The sequence below is a fragment of the Prunus mume genome, linkage group LG7 (assembly GCF_029339155.1).
Source record: "Prunus mume cultivar Tortuosa linkage group LG7, ASM2933915v1, whole genome shotgun sequence".
Taxonomy (NCBI): Eukaryota; Viridiplantae; Streptophyta; class Magnoliopsida; order Rosales; family Rosaceae; genus Prunus; species Prunus mume.
Window position 1 is genome coordinate 14,573,217 of NC_142704.1, and position 18,337 is coordinate 14,591,553.

The 18,337-nt window shown below is 35.8% G+C and overlaps 1 protein-coding gene across 3 annotated transcripts; it reads right to left on the reverse strand.

Annotated features, from left to right (window-relative positions):
- On the reverse strand, positions 1-8,020 carry LOC103336862 (E3 ubiquitin-protein ligase COP1-like). Of its 3 annotated transcripts, none has more exons than XM_089055846.1 (16): positions 7,838-8,020; positions 7,465-7,554; positions 6,865-6,882; positions 6,492-6,815; positions 6,330-6,407; positions 6,095-6,250; positions 5,679-6,011; positions 5,131-5,288; positions 4,935-5,000; positions 4,728-4,806; positions 2,539-2,694; positions 2,334-2,432; positions 1,549-1,653; positions 802-981; positions 506-616; positions 1-429 (listed from the first exon to the last, which is right to left on the reverse strand). In XM_089055846.1, the coding sequence occupies exons 4-16, from the start codon at positions 6,804-6,806 to the stop codon at positions 259-261; spliced, it is 2,007 nt and encodes a 668-aa protein (XP_088911972.1). In that variant the 5' UTR covers positions 6,807-6,815; positions 6,865-6,882; positions 7,465-7,554; positions 7,838-8,020; the 3' UTR covers positions 1-258. The 3 variants fall into 3 exon arrangements, with proteins under 3 accessions (XP_088911972.1, XP_088911971.1, XP_088911970.1); XM_089055845.1 differs by having other exon boundaries at positions 6,865-6,969; positions 7,458-7,554; XM_089055844.1 differs by having other exon boundaries at positions 6,492-6,880; positions 7,458-7,554.
- Positions 8,021-18,337: the final 10,317 nt, after the last annotated feature.

Sequence of the window (18,337 nt, forward strand, 5' to 3'; positions counted from 1 at the left end):
TTTCTTAATAGCATCTAGTGCAGAATTATTATTGGACTGCTGGATTGAACCCCTCAATGGGAATCCACTGAATAATCAATGCTCTATATTCACTTTCTTTGGTACATTGGTATTATTTATGCGACTACAAATAATGACATTGCATCTCAAACCTAGCATTTACACTTCAATAACATATACAAAACAACCACCATTATATTCAACAATGGCAACAGCGTTCTCTCTCATGAAGCCTTCTTTCAGTCTCCATTTAGTTGTTTAAGCAGCAAGAACCAGCACTTTAATGGTTCCCTGACTGTTAGCAGTTAGCATGGTAGGGCTATCACTCTTCCAACATACAGCACTGATGAAGTAAGACCCTGCATCATCATCGGTGTCATCCAAATCAGGCGATCCAAATCTATGCCAAGTCACAGGTTTGGAGATTTCCTGCAAATCATACTAAAAGTTTAGATAATCACTAGGTAAGAAAGAGCTGAGATGGGTTATTTTGAATGCCTGCAACCTTATGATACACAAACACTTCATTCGTTTCACTGCCACAAGCAATGTATTCCCCGTTTACTGTAAGACCTACGAAGTTCTTCTCATTTGTGTGACCTTTAAACGTACGAACCTTTAACCAAAAAACAAAAGATCAGTACAACTTAACTTAATCCATAAAATAAGTTTCATAACGTAATGTCAACAATTCCATTCTTTTCTTGTTTTCTCTTTTGGTTTTACTTTTCCAGGTAGATTACATAAAATAACTTGTTAACTATTAAAGTGTACTAAAACCGACTTTGTTTCATCACTTACTGGAATATTTTCCTTCACATTCCATAACCGCAATGTGCTATCAGTGGATGCAGAGGCAAGCTCATAGTTTGACAAGAATTTCACATAAGAAACAGCTTTCTTGTGCCCGGTGAACACATGGAGTGGTTGGCTCGGATTTCTTAAATCATAATAGTGGATGTGATGGTCTGCTGAACCAACCTGTAAAAGGCAGAAGGAGAAAGAGTTGAGGCTTTATTTGACGGAAACATCATAAGAGAAAATTAGCACTGAAACTTTAAAATAATATTCTTCTATGCTTAGGACAAGTTTGGATAACATACGGCAGGTATACCTCCTGATATTCACAAATCGGCATCCTGACATTGATGCAAAGAGAAGCCCCTCTTTGATATTTGAAAAATACAAAATTATCACTAACACAGTACTGTAACTCTGAACTGTGCTAAGTTCCCAAGAAATATTAACAGGACATATCCTGGATATGATATTTTATACACCACATACCCCACCCATAACAGGATGACAAAGCAAAACTTAACTGTTAAGTGCACGCACACATTAACACATATACATGCCTGCTGAAGGCATGTTGGTCCAGTGCATATACCATAAGAATGATTTCTCAGGCACAGTATATTACTTCGTATTAACCGAGTAAAGCACTTGTTGCACTCAAATTATCTAGTATTAAACATGACCACACACAAAAGCAGAAAACGCTGGTGCCATAAGTTTTCTCCAATATTGGTAATGAAAGAAGCATACCGCAATGCAGTTGCTAGATCCAGGATTATACTTTACACAACAAATGTTCGCTTTCATGTCAATGTCAAGAACACTAGTTTCCTGCCTTGTGCACCAAACTTTTACCTGCTTGTTATACAGAGAATAGAGAACAGCATAGTTAGTCTTCAATGAACCTTCCTTGAGCACCAAAACAGCTGAAAGCACAAGTATTGTGAGCCTAAACAAGCCTAAACAAGCCAAACCTCAACTCAAGCATACACCACAATTATTGGCATTGCTAAAACATACTAAAAAATTCCACAACCAATATGCAAAGTCAAATTACACAAGGACATAACAATATTGCGCTGAATCCATTAATTTTTTTGTGCAAAATTAACATATTTATTTTCCCCCAGCTGAAATACGACAACTGAGTTATTGATACTACACCCATAATGCATCAATTTAGCCTCCCGTATATGCAAACTTGCATAAAGTGACCAGATACAGGCACACATCACGTATTTTGGTAGCCTAAACCACCCAGCCTTAAGTCAAGCATACAACAAAATTAGTAGCATGGTTAACAACATCTTGATTATACCCACTAGGAATATTCACTTGCAAATAGTGAGTATAGCATTTTTCCCCTTCGAGGTTTGTTCATAAATATCTTACTACTGATTTAATAAATAGAAACAGAATAGTGCATGCAGCATCATGTTTTTTGCTTTTCCAAAAGGAAACAGGCACTACGTTACATTTCGGATCACCTAAGCACAATACAAGACTTGGTTTAGATATAAAGATTCTGAGAGTACCTTACAATCATCACTACCAGATACAAGCCTCGTGGGCTCTGTGCATGAAAAATCAACACTCCAAGCACGTTTTTCATGCTCTTCATACTCCATGACACTCTGTCACAAAATTTAAGCATGAGCAACAAAAATTGAAGGTTGAGGCAATAAGTATACAAATTCAAATCATGCACAAAAATCAGAATGTGTAAATAACATCACATACTTGCCGAGTATTTACATCCCAAACTGTTACTATTCCCTCATAATCAGTACTAGCTATATGGTTTTTCGTAAACTTGTTCCAGCTCAAGCAACTAAGCTTTGAACGTGTAGGCATCTCCACAACAGGACAATGCACATCAGCTGGATCATTCACAACCTGGAAAGAAATAGCATAAACAATCAACATCAATACTTCCAAATCCCAAAAAGGGTAGTCAATGAGCAGTGATCATAATTAATTGATTGCCTGGTTTCATAAACTTCATAAGTCAAGAGTGTACTTAAATTGCTAACCCACTCCCCAAAAAGAAAAAAGTAGACACAGACACATGCAGGCACTAGAACATCACATTGAGTATGTGATTGCAAGAGACTCTTTAATCGTTCAAAACTGTTCAAGACTGGCTTCGACAAAACCACAAGAAGATTCATGTCAACAATTGCAATATTTCCACCGTTAAGTGGTTTACACTTACTGAACTTAAAGTCAAACGGGACAAAAGTAAACTGATCTAATATCACAGGTCAAGGTGACAGAAATACATTGATACCAACCCAAGTAAACTTTTGAAGTACATTTGGATAAGTGGAAGGACATATTGCATGTTTAATTATAAAGTAAATCAATTTACTTAAAGTTGAAGAAATTACATGGTGTCCCAGTATCCTAAGTTCATCAGCAGAAACATGCCAGGTTTGGGCCAATGTTTGTCATGCAATGCTTCATTTATTTGAAACCCTAATAATTGCAGGCGTACAAAATGCTGATGGACAGACGCATAATATTTGGTAGTATCTTATTTTATTTAATTGAAGAGCTTGTTAATATTTTATTTTATGTAATTGGAGAGCTAATTTTTATAGGTGATAAACTTTTGTTCTTTATAGGTGTATGGCTCATGTAAATGAAGCAATTAAAAAGGAGCCAATTACAAGAAATTATACTAATACTGAAGTAGAGCCCACAGCTTTTCTTCCTTTATTAATACTTCTCTTGCTCAATTATTTCCTCAATTAACAACAAAAAAATAGAAACCAGGACCTTGTGATTTGTGTTCCTAGTTTCAATCTTATTAAATTTTTACTCATTCTAAGTTGAAAATCAGGACTGGAAGTAAATAGTACAGCTGGGCCTGACTTTTCCTAATTCAATTGGGAGAAGAGGTATGACTGAAAAAAGAAAGAAAGCAATGGAATTGTTGCTTCTACAATGGGTGTTGGACATGAGCTTGACTTTGACGTGAAATATTGGAGACTGACAGAAAAGCATACTGCATCAGGAATCCTACTTGACAAAAAAGATTTTCACTATAAAAAGGACACTTTGGCAGCAGATAGACTTGCATAGAGACGGCAGATTGGTAGCTTGGTGTTTTTAGCTTCAGGTGGTTCCTCATAGAAAGACCCATTATTTTTTTTTTTGTCATGGGGTTCTAAACTTCTAATCTCTCAGCTGAGAGAAAGCCCTAGTCTGATTAACTCAATATTTGTCAGCGCTTAATATTACTTGCTATTCAGATTCGATGTTTGAATTTATACTTTTAGTTTTGTGTGCCTCATAGACTAGAGTAGGGATGCGCAATGGATACCCTGGGTATTCAAAACCATTGCCACTACCACTACCACCACCACATCTCTAACACCTAATGGGTGTCCTTTGCCCATCCCAATACTAGAGCATAAGAATTTGGAAGGTTAGTAAAGGATTTTGTGTCTGACCATCAACAAATATTCTTGATAGAGTTGTGAAAGAGAGCATAAACTATGATACATTTTCGCAAGACCATACAAGATTGTTATGTAGTTTCCTTCAAATTGGCTATATTTGTTGAGCATGAACAAGTTTGATGAATGGTTAATTCACTTCTCACTACACTTAATTTAAATTTTCTATTTGTTTATATATGACGATACAATAAACTTATGTAAAAACCACATTCTTATGTGAGCTGAAGGCTTTCAAACGAACAAAGACTAAAGGCAATTTGGCAGCTTTGTTGAAAAAAAATTAAGAGTATGGGCGGAAAAACACAGTCAAATTAGATGAGATGAAGCCATTCAATCAACAAAATCTTATCTCTCCACCCTTTTCTTTTAATGTTTGACTATGCTGAACACATTCTTTTTGCTGATAGACAACCATTGTTGCTGAAAGTAATGGTAAAAAGAACATTAAAATCAAGTACGTACTGAGGAGAAGTCGAAAACTTTTATGCACCGTGAAACCCCAGCAGTAGCGAACAATTCATAATCACGGTCAAATTCAATGCTGCAATGAATGTCAACAAATCTATGAGGTTCTCAAAAGAACAGAGAGAGAGAGAGAGTAGTTCATTTTAAATATCAATATGTTTCATTCTGAAAAGTTAGACATGATATGCAATATTCACTAATCACCTTGATACTATATTGGCTGGGTGAAATAGATCCCCATGCCTAAGTTCAGCAATGACCCTCATCCGACTGTTTCATAAGAAAAAAAAAAAAAAAGGCGGATGAAACATGGTGATATGGTTAATTAAAAAATTATATCTCTGTAAATTGACCAAAAATAAATATTTCTGTAAAGGAATCCAATATCTGGTTATCATACCTATACCGCGTTAACGTGGTAAGCACTGATTGAAAATCAGCAAGGCCCGTAGTGTAACCTTCTCTTTGTATCACATTTTTGTCCCGTTCTTGCTGGATATATGGTTGGTTCGCCATCTGGCGTCGTTTTTGCAGGTAACACTCTTGTAGTTCATCAAACTACAGCCAGAGATGGAATGAGAATAAATCAAGACAACAATAAAAAGAAGGTTCAGGGTCTGTCTTACCTTAAAATCAAGTACCAATAAAAATAAACGTAAACTCGAGTAAAGTCCAGGAACCCTATAACCAAAACCCAATATAAGTTCCGATTTCATGCCAAGTTGACAGATATTTATGCATTTGTAAAGTACAATTGAGGTGGCTTTTGTTGAGGACCAAATAAAGGAATAGGTTTGGATAATAGGGCAGTACCATTTTACCCATCATCTAATGTCAAATTGTTCAGAATACTAGTAATGGCCACGAAGTACAAGTATATTTATTAAAAGATAGAAATACGCAAACTGCAAAGTTAGTTACAATTCACATGAAAGGACTCTCACAGACCTGTGCATGGACCCGCTTCTTTCTGGCTACAGCAAGACCAGATTGAGTCATATACTGGGAGTCTGATGCACTTAAAGCATCCTTTTTCTGAAGTCCCCAGCCATCAAGTTTCTTAGATTGAAGATTCCATGAAGACATCCCTGCTCGCCCACTGAGAGAACTGGTATTGTTATCTATGGAGGAAGGCCATGACTTTCTTGCACCAGAAATAGAATCATCCCCTCCAAGCATCCGCAGCTTGACGGAGTATCTATCCCTCGCACGGTACAAGTCCATTCTGCGTCTCTCTACTGCACCTATGTCCTCTTTAATAAATTGAAGATGGGTTTGCACCTACATTGAATCCATAATGTAAGCCATTCAATTCAATTAAGTCAGATATGTTTAGCATAACCCAAAGAAAAACATGAAGAAACCTCATTAAGCTCTTCAACTTTTTGCTTCCTTAGGCAATTCAAGAAGTCAAGCAGTATTTGCATATTTCTCTCTGCCTCTTCTTGTTCCATTTTCCTCTTCTTCTCTGCCAGGAGTGTCAACAGGGTGTCTAGCTCCTTGATGGACACTTCACATCCCTATCACAGCAAAGCGCCACATTCACACAACAAATAACAATGCATATTCTATTTACTTAACTCGGACAGTTAGACTCACCTGTTGCAATGCCTGACGAAAATGCTCCACAGGGGACGCACTTTTGGAAATTTGACGAGCCGATGCCTTCTTCAGAAGCTACAGTACATTCCATATCACAGTAAGCTGCAGTTCCAAGTATATCATTTTTCATCTTTAAGGAGTAGGAATTTGAGAGGGGACCTTATCCAGCAGGAAATTGGGGAACAATTGGTTGGTGCTGAGGAACTGGGCGCAGCAAGGGCAGTCACTCTTGTTGCGGAGGTGGGTAATGATGCACATGTAGCAGAAGCTGTGACCACATGCTGTGAGGAAGGCATCCTTTACCAGCTGCATGCAAATTGGACACAACAAGTCCTTGTCCACCTCCGTCAATCCTTTCTCATGAGCTGGACGATCCACGTCATTGCTCCCTGGATCAGCCGAAGCCTCGATGCTTGACGGCTTTGGTTCTGGTTTCACCGCCGGGACTAGAGCCCCAGTCGAGCACTCCTCCATTTCTTTCTCTCTGTATCTCTATGTCACTCTTTTCTTTTGCTGAGCCCAATTTGATGATTACGGCCCCACCCGGGCTAGAAATCAAAATTGTATATTTTTTTACATCAATTAAGAACTAAAATGTGACCAGGAAGGTATGATACTCGGGGAGTAGTCATCTACCCTAAAAAAGACGCAATAAATATTGAATATTTTAACAAAAGTAACAAATCACTAAAATATGCAAATAGAGAATAAAATTGAATGTTTGAGCAAGATGATGATGAAGTGTATTGAAACATAACACTAGGAACAGCAAGCACAAAATCATTCAGCATAATTCTTGTTGGTTTCATTTTTCTTATTTCCCAAACACTTGAGGTGTAGTTAAGGAACAGAAAAACCATCATAACTGAAATTGAGGAGCAGAGATGTAAGGAGTTTGTCCACTTCACTCAATCTAAATACCACTCCTCTTCCTAATGCATTGGATAATGGAAGTTTTAATAAATTTGGGATGAAAGAGTTATTTTCAAAAGTTAATTTTCAGCCATAGCCGCCTCTTCTCCTTCCTGGTTCTACAAAGAAATTTAAACGGGGATAGGGTTTCATCTTTCAACTTTTCTGAATCTTTGATTCAGGAGAAGAAGAAGAAAGAAGAAAAGAAACTACCTTGCACTTGCAGCTGCTGCAGCCAGCAGAGGAGCTGGAAGTAGCCTATTGCTTCTCTTAATCTTCTTTTTCGATTCTCCTAGCCCAATCAAATAAGCTGCAGTTCAAATTCAAACAAGTTAAATAGCTCAAATATCAATAATTATTTTACTATAAACATCCACATGTATTGAAAATCAGTTGGGGCAAAACAGTAAAGAACCAAAACCCACTCGAAATCTATACAGACAAACAAAACCCACATAAATAAAGAAGAAAACTGAATTAAGAAATGAGAAAAGCAGCAATTCATTGGGTTTTATTTTCAGAAGCAGGGACATCCATAGAGAAAGAGAGAGAGAGAGATAGAGAGAGAGCAAGAGGAAGTTGGGCAAACTTACAGTTAGAGAGCAAAGAGAAAACTGTAAAGAAGGATTTCAGGGTTGAGGGCTTGAGGTAGAATCAGATTTAAGCTTGCAGTGTGAGGAAGGAAGCCATGGCTGCTTTGGGTCCTTCAGCTTCATTGGCAACTGTCAGTGCCTGTTACGCAAAAATAAGAAGCGCACCATCGACCACGTGTATCAAAGCCACCGAAACAATTCTGTATCTGTTGCCTTTTGAGTTTGAAAGCCGATGTTGCTATGGCAGCACTTGGGCATTTCTATTGGGCTTCACACGATTGTGATGTTTAGGGCCTTTGTTTTCTTCGGCCCTTGGCCTTCATTTGTAATCAATATTTTAATTTTCGGCTTTAAACTTAGATTAAAAAGTTAAAACTAGTGGAGTGTATGATGTCTATTTAAAATTGACAACAATAACTTAAAAAATAAATTAAAAAATTAAAAAATCCTAGAATATAACATAGATATATCTTCCATGCATATTCTTGGCGATGAATGCACCATTGAATTTATTTTGACTCTTTAATTTTACTACATTTATTGAGGTATCGGTATTGAAATTATTCTTATGATGAACTTCTCTTGCACTAACTAACATACACGAAATTAAAAAGTTTGTGTCTTTCACATTACAATACGTAAAGATCATAAATTAGATTGATTAGACAAGGGTAGTTGATCTTAAACACATTTATTCTCTCCCTTCTTCATAATTTTCCCGATTCACGACTTCTTCCATATTAAGTAAACAAACATGCCATAAGTGAATTGATTCCGAATCAAGAGATTCCAATTTCAATCCAAAAAATTTCAGAATGAAAATTCTTTTTCAACTCCTTTCCAAATTTGTTTGAAATCTTAACATTCATTTTCATTTTGAAAACTCAGAATTTTTTGAAAGTTATATATGCTAAAATATGAGAAATTATGAGAGAATATTTTTTTGTAGGAATTTTCTGTGTATTCCTCTCCTTGAATGAGGTAATATTTATAATACAACGGAGCCTTAATGGCCAAGTAAAATAATAAATTCATATTTCTATTTACATTAGTAAATAAGAAATTAAAGTAAATCAATTACAATTAATATAGGACTCTTTGGTTTGCAAGGAAAGTCAATGGGTCCACAAATCACGCCAACACTCCTTTTCACGTTGGTGCATAGATGTGACCAATGCCTAACTGATCCAGTGAATTGTGGAATGCTACACTAGAAATTGCCGTTATGAAAATATTTATCAATTGATTCTCATACTTCACAAAAGGAAACTGAATCACTTTAGCTTCAAGCTTCTATTGTGATCCACCTCAACATGTTTGGTACGATCACGTTGAACTTGATTATATGCAATAGCAATTGCAGCCTTCTTATCACAAAAGAGATTCAGTGTGGATGTAGGTTCATACCCAAGTTCGATAAGCAACTTTCTTAACCAAAAGAACTCACAAATTTCTTTAGTCATACCTCTGAATTCGGCTTTTGCACTAGATAGAGCTATAACCTTCTGTTTCTTGCTCATCCATGTAACCAAATTACCTCTCCATGAATGTGAAGTAACTAGATGTGGATCTTCTATCTGTTACACTACTTGCCCAATCTACATCTAAATACCCAACAATATTTAGACGACCATGTTTTGAGAAATAAGTCATTTTTAGGGTACAGACTTCAAATATCTAAGTATCCGAAGAACTACATTCATGTGGTCTTCACTTGGAGAATACTTAAATTGATTGAACGGCGTTCACCGCATAAGCAATGTCTGGTCGGGTATGTGACAAGTAGATCAATCTTCCCATAAAGATTTGGTATCTTTCTAGTTAGAACTTGATCCAGGTATTCTCTAAGATGATGATTATAAACAATAAGAATGTCTACAGGTTTGTAATCTAGCATTCATGTGTATGTAAACAAATCCAAGACATATTTTCTTTGAGAGAGAACTATGTTTTGTTTTGATTGAGCCACCTCAATCCCCAAGAAATACTTGAGTCCACCTAGATTCTTCATCTCAAATTCAATAGCCAAATAGTTTTATAGTTGAAGATATTTCATATTTATCATTCCCAGTAATAATCATGCCATCAACATAGATTATTAAAGCAGTTACGTTCCACTTCTAATGTTTTAAGAATAGAATATGATCTGAGTTACTTTGTCTGAAACCATTATTCTTCATCACCATGGTGAAACATCCAAACCATGTCTGTGGTGACTGTTTCAATCCATACAATACCTTTCATAATTTATATACTATTCCAATATGAGTAGTATAATATCCAGGAGGAATGTCCATATACACCTTCTTTGTGAGTTCTCCATAAAGTATTTTTTACATCAAACTAGTGTAGTGGCCTAACCAAATTAGCTGCAAATGACAGTAAGACTTAGACACTGTTTAACTTTGATACTGAAGCAAAGGTTTCCTCATAGTGTATACCATAGGTGTGTGTGTATCCCTTTGCCACAAACCTTGCCTTGCATCGCTCGATAGATCCATCAACATTGTGTTTTATAGTAAACACCCATCTACATCCGACGGTCTTTTTTCCTTGTAGTAAAGTTTCTAGTGATTCTATTTTTTCTCAAGAGCTTTCATCTCTTCCTTTATAACTTGAACCCACTTAGGGTCTTTATGCTTCAACAACCTTGGTTGGGATATGGATTGCAGACAACTGATGCACAAAAGTCTTGAGTGGTTCAGATAGTTTCTCATTGGATACATGATTCGCAATTGGATACTTTGATGCCTTGCCAATATCTGGTGAATAACGATTTGGTGGCTTCCCACGATTTTGCCTGAAAGGTAATTGATATCCAATAGGTTTATCATCTAAATTCACAAGTGCAGTAGGAGTAGTTACCTCAAAAATATTCTCATGAGTTTTGTTTGTTGGGTCTTAGCAGTGGTTAGTTGATCGATTATCGAGAATGGACAATTGATCAATTTTTGACAGAGAAGAACATTGCATGGCTCGGGGTGATCAATCATCGAGGTTAAACGATCAGAAATTTTTATGCAAACGCAAATTTCTTCTTTTTCCAAGTTGTTCCAGTTCTCTCTTCATTCTTTATCTCCCCATAAAGCGTAGAATTGGATACAAGGCCATGGAAGAACATCTTAAATTCCAGAAAGGTCACATCTAAAATGACATAGGTTCGGCGAGTATAAGGGTGATAACATCGATAACATTTATGATGAGTGGCATATCCCACAAAAACACAACAAAGAGCGGTAGGGATTAAGTTTGCTACGTTGATTTTTGTGAAGATGAACAAAAGCCACACATCCAAATATTCGGGTTGTTAGCACAAAACAGAGAGCATGGGCCCGTACTACTCGAGCACTTGTAGGGGAGTACGAAAGTTCAAGACACCAGACGGCATGCATGTGATCAAGTGAACGATGGTGACAATAACATCATCCTAGTGATGACTAGGAACATGAGCAACAATCAAAAGTGTTCGGGCTATTTCCAAAAGACATCGATTCTTTCGTTCAATAACACCATTTTGTTGTGATGTATGAGGACAAGTCATCTCATAGATAATTCCATGTTGTTGGAAGTAAGTCTGAAAGTCATGATTGACAAATTCTCCACCATTGTTTGAGCTAAGAATATGTATTTGAGTATTAAACTGAGTTTTCATATGTTTGTGGAAGAATTGAAACTGTGAAAACACTTCGTTTTTATTTTTCATCAAATAAAACCATGTCATTCGTGTACAATTATCTACGAATGTGACAAACTATCAAACAAAGGAGCAGTGATAGGTGAGGGTCTCCAGACATCAGAGTGAATTAATGTAAACGGAGTAGTACACTTTCTTGTGCTCAACGGATAGGGCACATAGTGACTCTTAGCCAAACTATATGTGTCAAATTTGAAGTCGGAGTCCTTGAAATATAATAATAAATCCAACAAAAATGCTTCATATAACGAACAACCAGATTTGCTTTTGTTTGCTATTAGAGGGATGTTGTCACAACCCGATTCGAAAATAAGGAATATTCACGAATCATGGTGTGAGTCATACCATAGTCATAAGAATAAAATCCTACAATCATGATATGATGAGAAATAGAGCCACAAATAATACAAATTTACTTAATATCACAAAATCAGAGTCGCAATAACTCATACTTACATACACACTAAGATCTTTATCAAGCGGTTTACTACTTGCAAACATTAATTACACAAATCAACAACAAAAGCCTAGCAGCTTAGTTGAAACCCATTTTCTCAAACTTCATCTTAAACCTACACAATCTATTAAGGTACAAGCATTCTAATACTCACCAGAGTACCATCAAACCCTTCAAAGTCAGCTATTATAGTTAATCAAAGTGTCATGCATCAAACAACACAAGATATATAAATTATGCAATCAGACTAGATAAATAAATTTGCATATGGGGTGATGCCATGAACTCACTCCCTTCTCACCCCACTAATTCATACTTTAGAGCAACAAATCTACATGTCTCATACTATGCATTTTACCACTGTGGCTCCGAATATCCTAAAATATGAACTATTACCCATCCGTCCTTTAACCCATTTTCTTTTGTTTACGAATTTCTTAACTTTCACTTTTCATTAGAGGCCTTGCTCCCATCACCTAAATATATTCAAGCCCTGCTCTCGTCACTTATTCCGCATTTTTACTCAGATATATTTAAAGTCTTCTCCTACCCCTTAGATATAACTCAAACGACACACACACCCCAAATATCACTGTTTTTATGATGCATATGTGATGTGGCGCAAACATCATTTATCTGTGTGGAATAATAATACAAATAATAACAATACTATTTCAAGCTTCATCGCTTGAATAATAATATTCACCCAACATAAATTAATATCCATGGAGAAACATCAATAATAATATTCACATAACATCAAATAATATTCATCAAGCAAAGCAATAATAATATTCATATTTATAGTATTATATATAAGCACCAAGATTAAAAGTGACATAGCCCAATTATTGGGAAATCAGGAAACCCTACCTTAAGTTCGACTAGTTAGATTACGGAATTACCCTTCCTATCATTTCTGTTTCCACTCGAGCCTAAATCGAACAATAAGAACAAATAATAATTAGTGCTTTTGCTTAACATTATTTTTGGTCAAAAAGTTACAAGGTCTCGGATGGTCTTGAAACCAATATTAACAGACTTAAAACAAAAAACTAAGTTGGGAAGGATGACAAACGACACCAACATCACACACATGTGCTGAACACACATATGCCGACTGCATGGTACTATTCATCGTCTTCCTCAAAAGACCTTTTTTTTCCCCTCTGTTTTTCACTCGTTTTTGGCGTAACTAACAATAGTAAAACTTTGCAAGACTATACTCAAATTGAAGCTTGTAACCTTAGATCTTTATACATACAAAGATTTGTGAAAACGGAGCTATGGTTAGTGAGAAATTTGAACCCAAAGACAGAATCAAAAATCTGAATTTTCGTTTTCCAACTTCCTCTATTTTGGCAGTTTTGAAAACCTAACTTCACTCCGATATTTGATCTCCCAAAACTTACCAAAATCAGTGAAATCAAAAGGGTTTTGACCCTTGCTATTCCTAGTTTCCAAAACATCAAAACATTTCAAAAATTACTTCACAAATCAAAGAAACACGAGAGCCAAAGTAAGGCCCATGAACTGAAATTTCCAGAAGAAAAAAAAATACAAAGTTTCAGAATTTTCTCAAAATTCTCTTTCAACACACTTGAAATACCATCCTTAAGGCTCAAAATCATACTCCAACATCATATCCTTGGCCTAAGCTTCCCCAAAACAAGATTTGGATCTAAAGTTTGAACACCCAAACCCAATAATTTATCAACACACCCAAAATCCGAAAATCTTGATTTCAAAATTCTTTTTTTGATTTTCTTATGCCTTAAAAGGTTCATGAATCATTCTCCAACTCAAATACAACTATTAATCTACTAAAACAATTAATTATACAGAAAACTCAAGAATTGAAAATGAACTTAGATAAGAATCCCACCTTTCATCCTTCCAATTGCTTCAATAGTTAACCATTTTCTTTTCTACCTCTCACATTTCTTTCTTAATTCTCTCATGGATGTAATATTAATAACCTCCATCTTCCTTATTTCCAAGTCTTCTCCTCTCTTCTTCTTCTTCTTAGTCTTCTCTCTCTCTCTCTCTCTCTCTCTCTCTCTCTCTCTCTCTCACACACACTCATTATCTTCTCCGTCCCATCAACAACTCACCTCCCTTAGCTCTTGAAAAAAGCTTCATTAAGGAAGATACCTTAGGCTAGGTGACTCACCACTTTAGACTAGGTGACTCATCCTTTCATAATGGTAGATTGAAAGCTTGAGGCAAGAGGGGAATAATGGGAGGAGGGTGGTTTGATGCCCTCCACGTTTCAGATTTGTGTGTGTGTGTGTGTGTGTGTGTCTACAATGCTATTTTGGTAATCTTTCACACATAGGGATATTTTGGTCATTTTGGCCCAAAATTTAGAAACGATTTCCTAGGTGTTCGTTGAGTCGACTTTGTCGTACTACCTAAGAATCATAATGGTCTCACCTCAATTTCTTAAATGTCCTTTAAAAAATTCACAAAATGTTATGTTAAAGCCTTTTTGTCCAACTTGAAATTAAACACAATTAATTCAATAGTCTCAATCCAAAATCACTTGATAAAATACCCTTAATCATTCTTCACCATAATATTGTTTTTCACTTAAATATGAAAATCGACCTTGGATTTTTTTGGGGTATTACAAATGCCCTCTCGCTTAGTACCACAACCCAGAATCTCCTTAGTATAAATATCCTGAAGCAAACAAAAACTTGGGTAAATTATTACACGACAATTCAATTGTTCAGTATTCTAAGCAACATACATCAATTTATTAGATAGAGATGAAACAAGTGAAGTATTAGATAATGAGAAAGCAACAGTGCCAACCCTTATCACAAGATAAGTAACTCCATTGGCTTTAGCAATACAAGTTCATTTGGGTTGGGTAGTATTTAGAAAATCATCAAGATCAAATGTCATATGATCAGTTGCATCGGAATTAATTATCCAGCATATGGAATCACTCTTATAAGAAGTATGAAATCAATAACAGTCGAACAATAATGGGTAGAATATTTTCAAGTTGTATTTTATTCTCCAAAATGAGGTATTTATAATATAAGGATGTAACCCTAGTATGGTCAAACTAGGAAACAAGATAAAATCCAAATTACATAATATCCATACAAAAGAAAAGAAATATAGTCATAATAAACTAGGAAATAAATCTCCTAATTAAGTCAGGATCTCGCTAACACTTCCCCTCAAGTTGGAGCAATGATGTCACACATGCCTAACTTATCAAGCGAGTTAAGAAAGACCAAAGTAGACACAGCTTTCGTAAGAACATCGCCAGTTGATACTCGGACGATATAAACGAAAAAGAAATAATTTCAGTATCCAGCTTCTCTTTAACAAAAATGTTGATCAACCTCCATGTGCTTTGTACAATCATGTTGCACAAGGTTATGCGCAATTGCAATTGCAACTTTATTATCACAATACAAATCCAGAGGTTTCTGGGGTCCAAACCCAAGATCCCTTAACAATCTTCTCAACCATAGTAACTCACACACCTTGAGCCATCCCACGGTACTCGGCCTCGACACTAGACCTAGACACCACTTTTTGCTTTTTACTCATCTAAGTAACAAGATTACCACCAACAAATGTGAAATACCCAGATGCAGAACATCTATCAGTGACTGAATCTACCCATTCAGAATCCGTATACCCTTCCACATTTGTATGACCATATTTGCAAAACTTTAGCCCTTTGCCAGGAGTCAACTTTCAGATATCTCAAAATGCGCATCACAACACCCATATGAACTTCAGTAGGAGAATGCATAAATTGACTCACTACACTCACTGTTTATGCAATATTAGGACACGTATGAGCTAAATAAATCAATTTCCTCACAAGTCGTTGATAACGCTCTTTATCTTTAGGGACTTGATCAAGATACAACTCCAACTTATGATTTTGTTCACTAGGGGTATCAATTGGTTTACAATCCAAAATTCTAGTCTCAGCAAGTAAATCCAAAATATACTTTCTTTGAGACAGAAAGATACCATATTTACATTTGGAAACTTCAATCCCAAGAAAGTACTTTAAATCACCTAATGACTTCATCTCAAACTCGGAAGCCAAATACTTCTGAAGATTTTGCATTTCTGCCTTATCATCTCCAGTCATAATCATATCATCAACATAAATAATTAAAACTATCAATTTATGTTGCGTCAATTCAGCTACACCAAATGGATTCAGCTGCATCCTCAGCTTGTGATACTCGCAAGTGCACAAGCCATTTGGTAGTATAGCATATGTAAGTGCAAGGTCGATTCCTCAAGGATTGGTGATTGAATTATCCAATTTAGTTTCCCTACACAAAACAAAAATAAAAACAAAAGAATATAAGTTTCCAAGTTCAATTTAGATTCACAGATTGATTCTAGCTAAAGTGTGATTAAGCCATGGTGTTTGGTTCTAACCTTGTATTCCTAATTTGATTTATTTGTCTAACCTAAGCATTAGAAATCCATTAAGCATAGAAGAACATTTTAAACAACCAAGCATGCATCTAATCCTTGTTGTTGAATTTTCATACATACTCTTCCTATTCATAGTTCAATTTGAATTAAAGCATGGTGTCTACTCTTAATTCAAACCAAGATAGATAACATGCAAGTCTTAATGGCGATCAATCATTCAAACTAGCATATTAACTTATAAGCATAATGAATAAGAACAAAAACCATAATTGAAACTTGGAAACTTATCAAACTTGAAAACTTGAATTAAAGAATTTACATTACAATGAAAAATAAATTACAACTAAGAAGCAAAAAGGTTTGTACAACAATTGAGAACATGGAGAATTTTTGAAGAGAAGAAAGTGGTGTTTGAGAACTTGGAGAATTTTTAGGAAGGGAAGAGAGAGATGTTTGAGAACATGGAGAATTTTGGAAGAGAAAAGAAGAGTGTTTGAGAACATGGAGAATTTTTGGAAGGGAAGAGAGAGGTGTTTGAAAAGTGTTTGAGAACATGGAGAATTTTGGAAGAGAAAAGAAAAGTGTTTGAGAACATGGAGAATTTTTGAAGTGAATAGAAAAGTGTTTGAGAACTTAGAGAATTTTGGAAGAGAAGAGAGATGTGTTTGAGAACTTGGAGAATTTTGGAAAAGAGAAGAAAGTGTATAAAGAATTTAGAAGAAGAGAATGGGGAGAAAGTGTTTGAGAAAGAGAATTTGATGAAGAAAAGGAAGAAGTGTTTGAAGAACTAGAAAAGAAGAGAAGGGAGAGAAGGGAAGGGAGAGGAGCTTTAGAGAAGTGCTTGAGAGCTCTCCCCCTTACGGTGTGTTTACAAGCTTTGAGAACCTTACTATTTATAGGCCTATGAAAAGTAAAAGTCTAATTATACAATTGAGTGCACTAATCACACTCACTTCTCCTAACACACAATTGCATTTGAAAATAATTTCTGTTGTCTTTAGGCTTAGTGTTGCAGCCCCCACTTCATCTTCTTTTTTTTCTTTGGCTGCTGCAAAATTCTACTAACAAATCCTACCACAAACAATTAGCTCATGCATATGTCATGCATGACAATGCATTACAATCTCGTTTTGGGCTTGTTCCTCTAATCTGAAAAATTTGGAAAAATATGGATCTTGAAGCTCTTTGTGTTATCTTTCCAAGCATATGCAACCCAGCTAAGACCTTCAAATGTCATTTTTGACCCAATGAACGCAGATATTGCCGAATTTGACTTTAAGCTACCAAAACTTGCATAACTTCCTCTAGAATATTCGGAATCATGAACCGTAAAATGCTCCAAAAACTAGACTTCCACATCTTTCTAATGATGTATGGCTCATTATCTGATTCTTCCTGAGCAAGTACAGTCCAATCCGTGAATTTGATTGATATGCAGACACAATTGTGGAGCTAACTTGACTCCAAAATGCATTAAATTGAGTCACAAAGCTTAATAAATCGAAACAAACACAAAATAGATTAAAAGCACAAGTTTAACTCAAAAACATGACCAAATCATAAGTTAGAATGGTACAAAATGATATGTAATTATGCATCGATCAATTTACCTTTATGACACTTTAGAAACAAAGAATGGTTTGAGTTACTCTGCATATAGCCAAATTTCTTCGTAGATGCTACAAATCTCCCAAACCATGCTCTTGGAGAAACTTCTTCAATCCATATAAGGACTTTTGCAGCTTACTCACAACATCCTTTTTTAGAGGTTACAGGAATACCAGGAGGGAGATCCATGTAAATCTCCTCCTTGAGGTCACCATGTAGAAACGCATTTTTGACATCGAATTGCAATAAGGGCTAGTCGCGGTCGTTTCTTTGCACAAAGACCTCCAAATTAGGTTAAGTATAAACC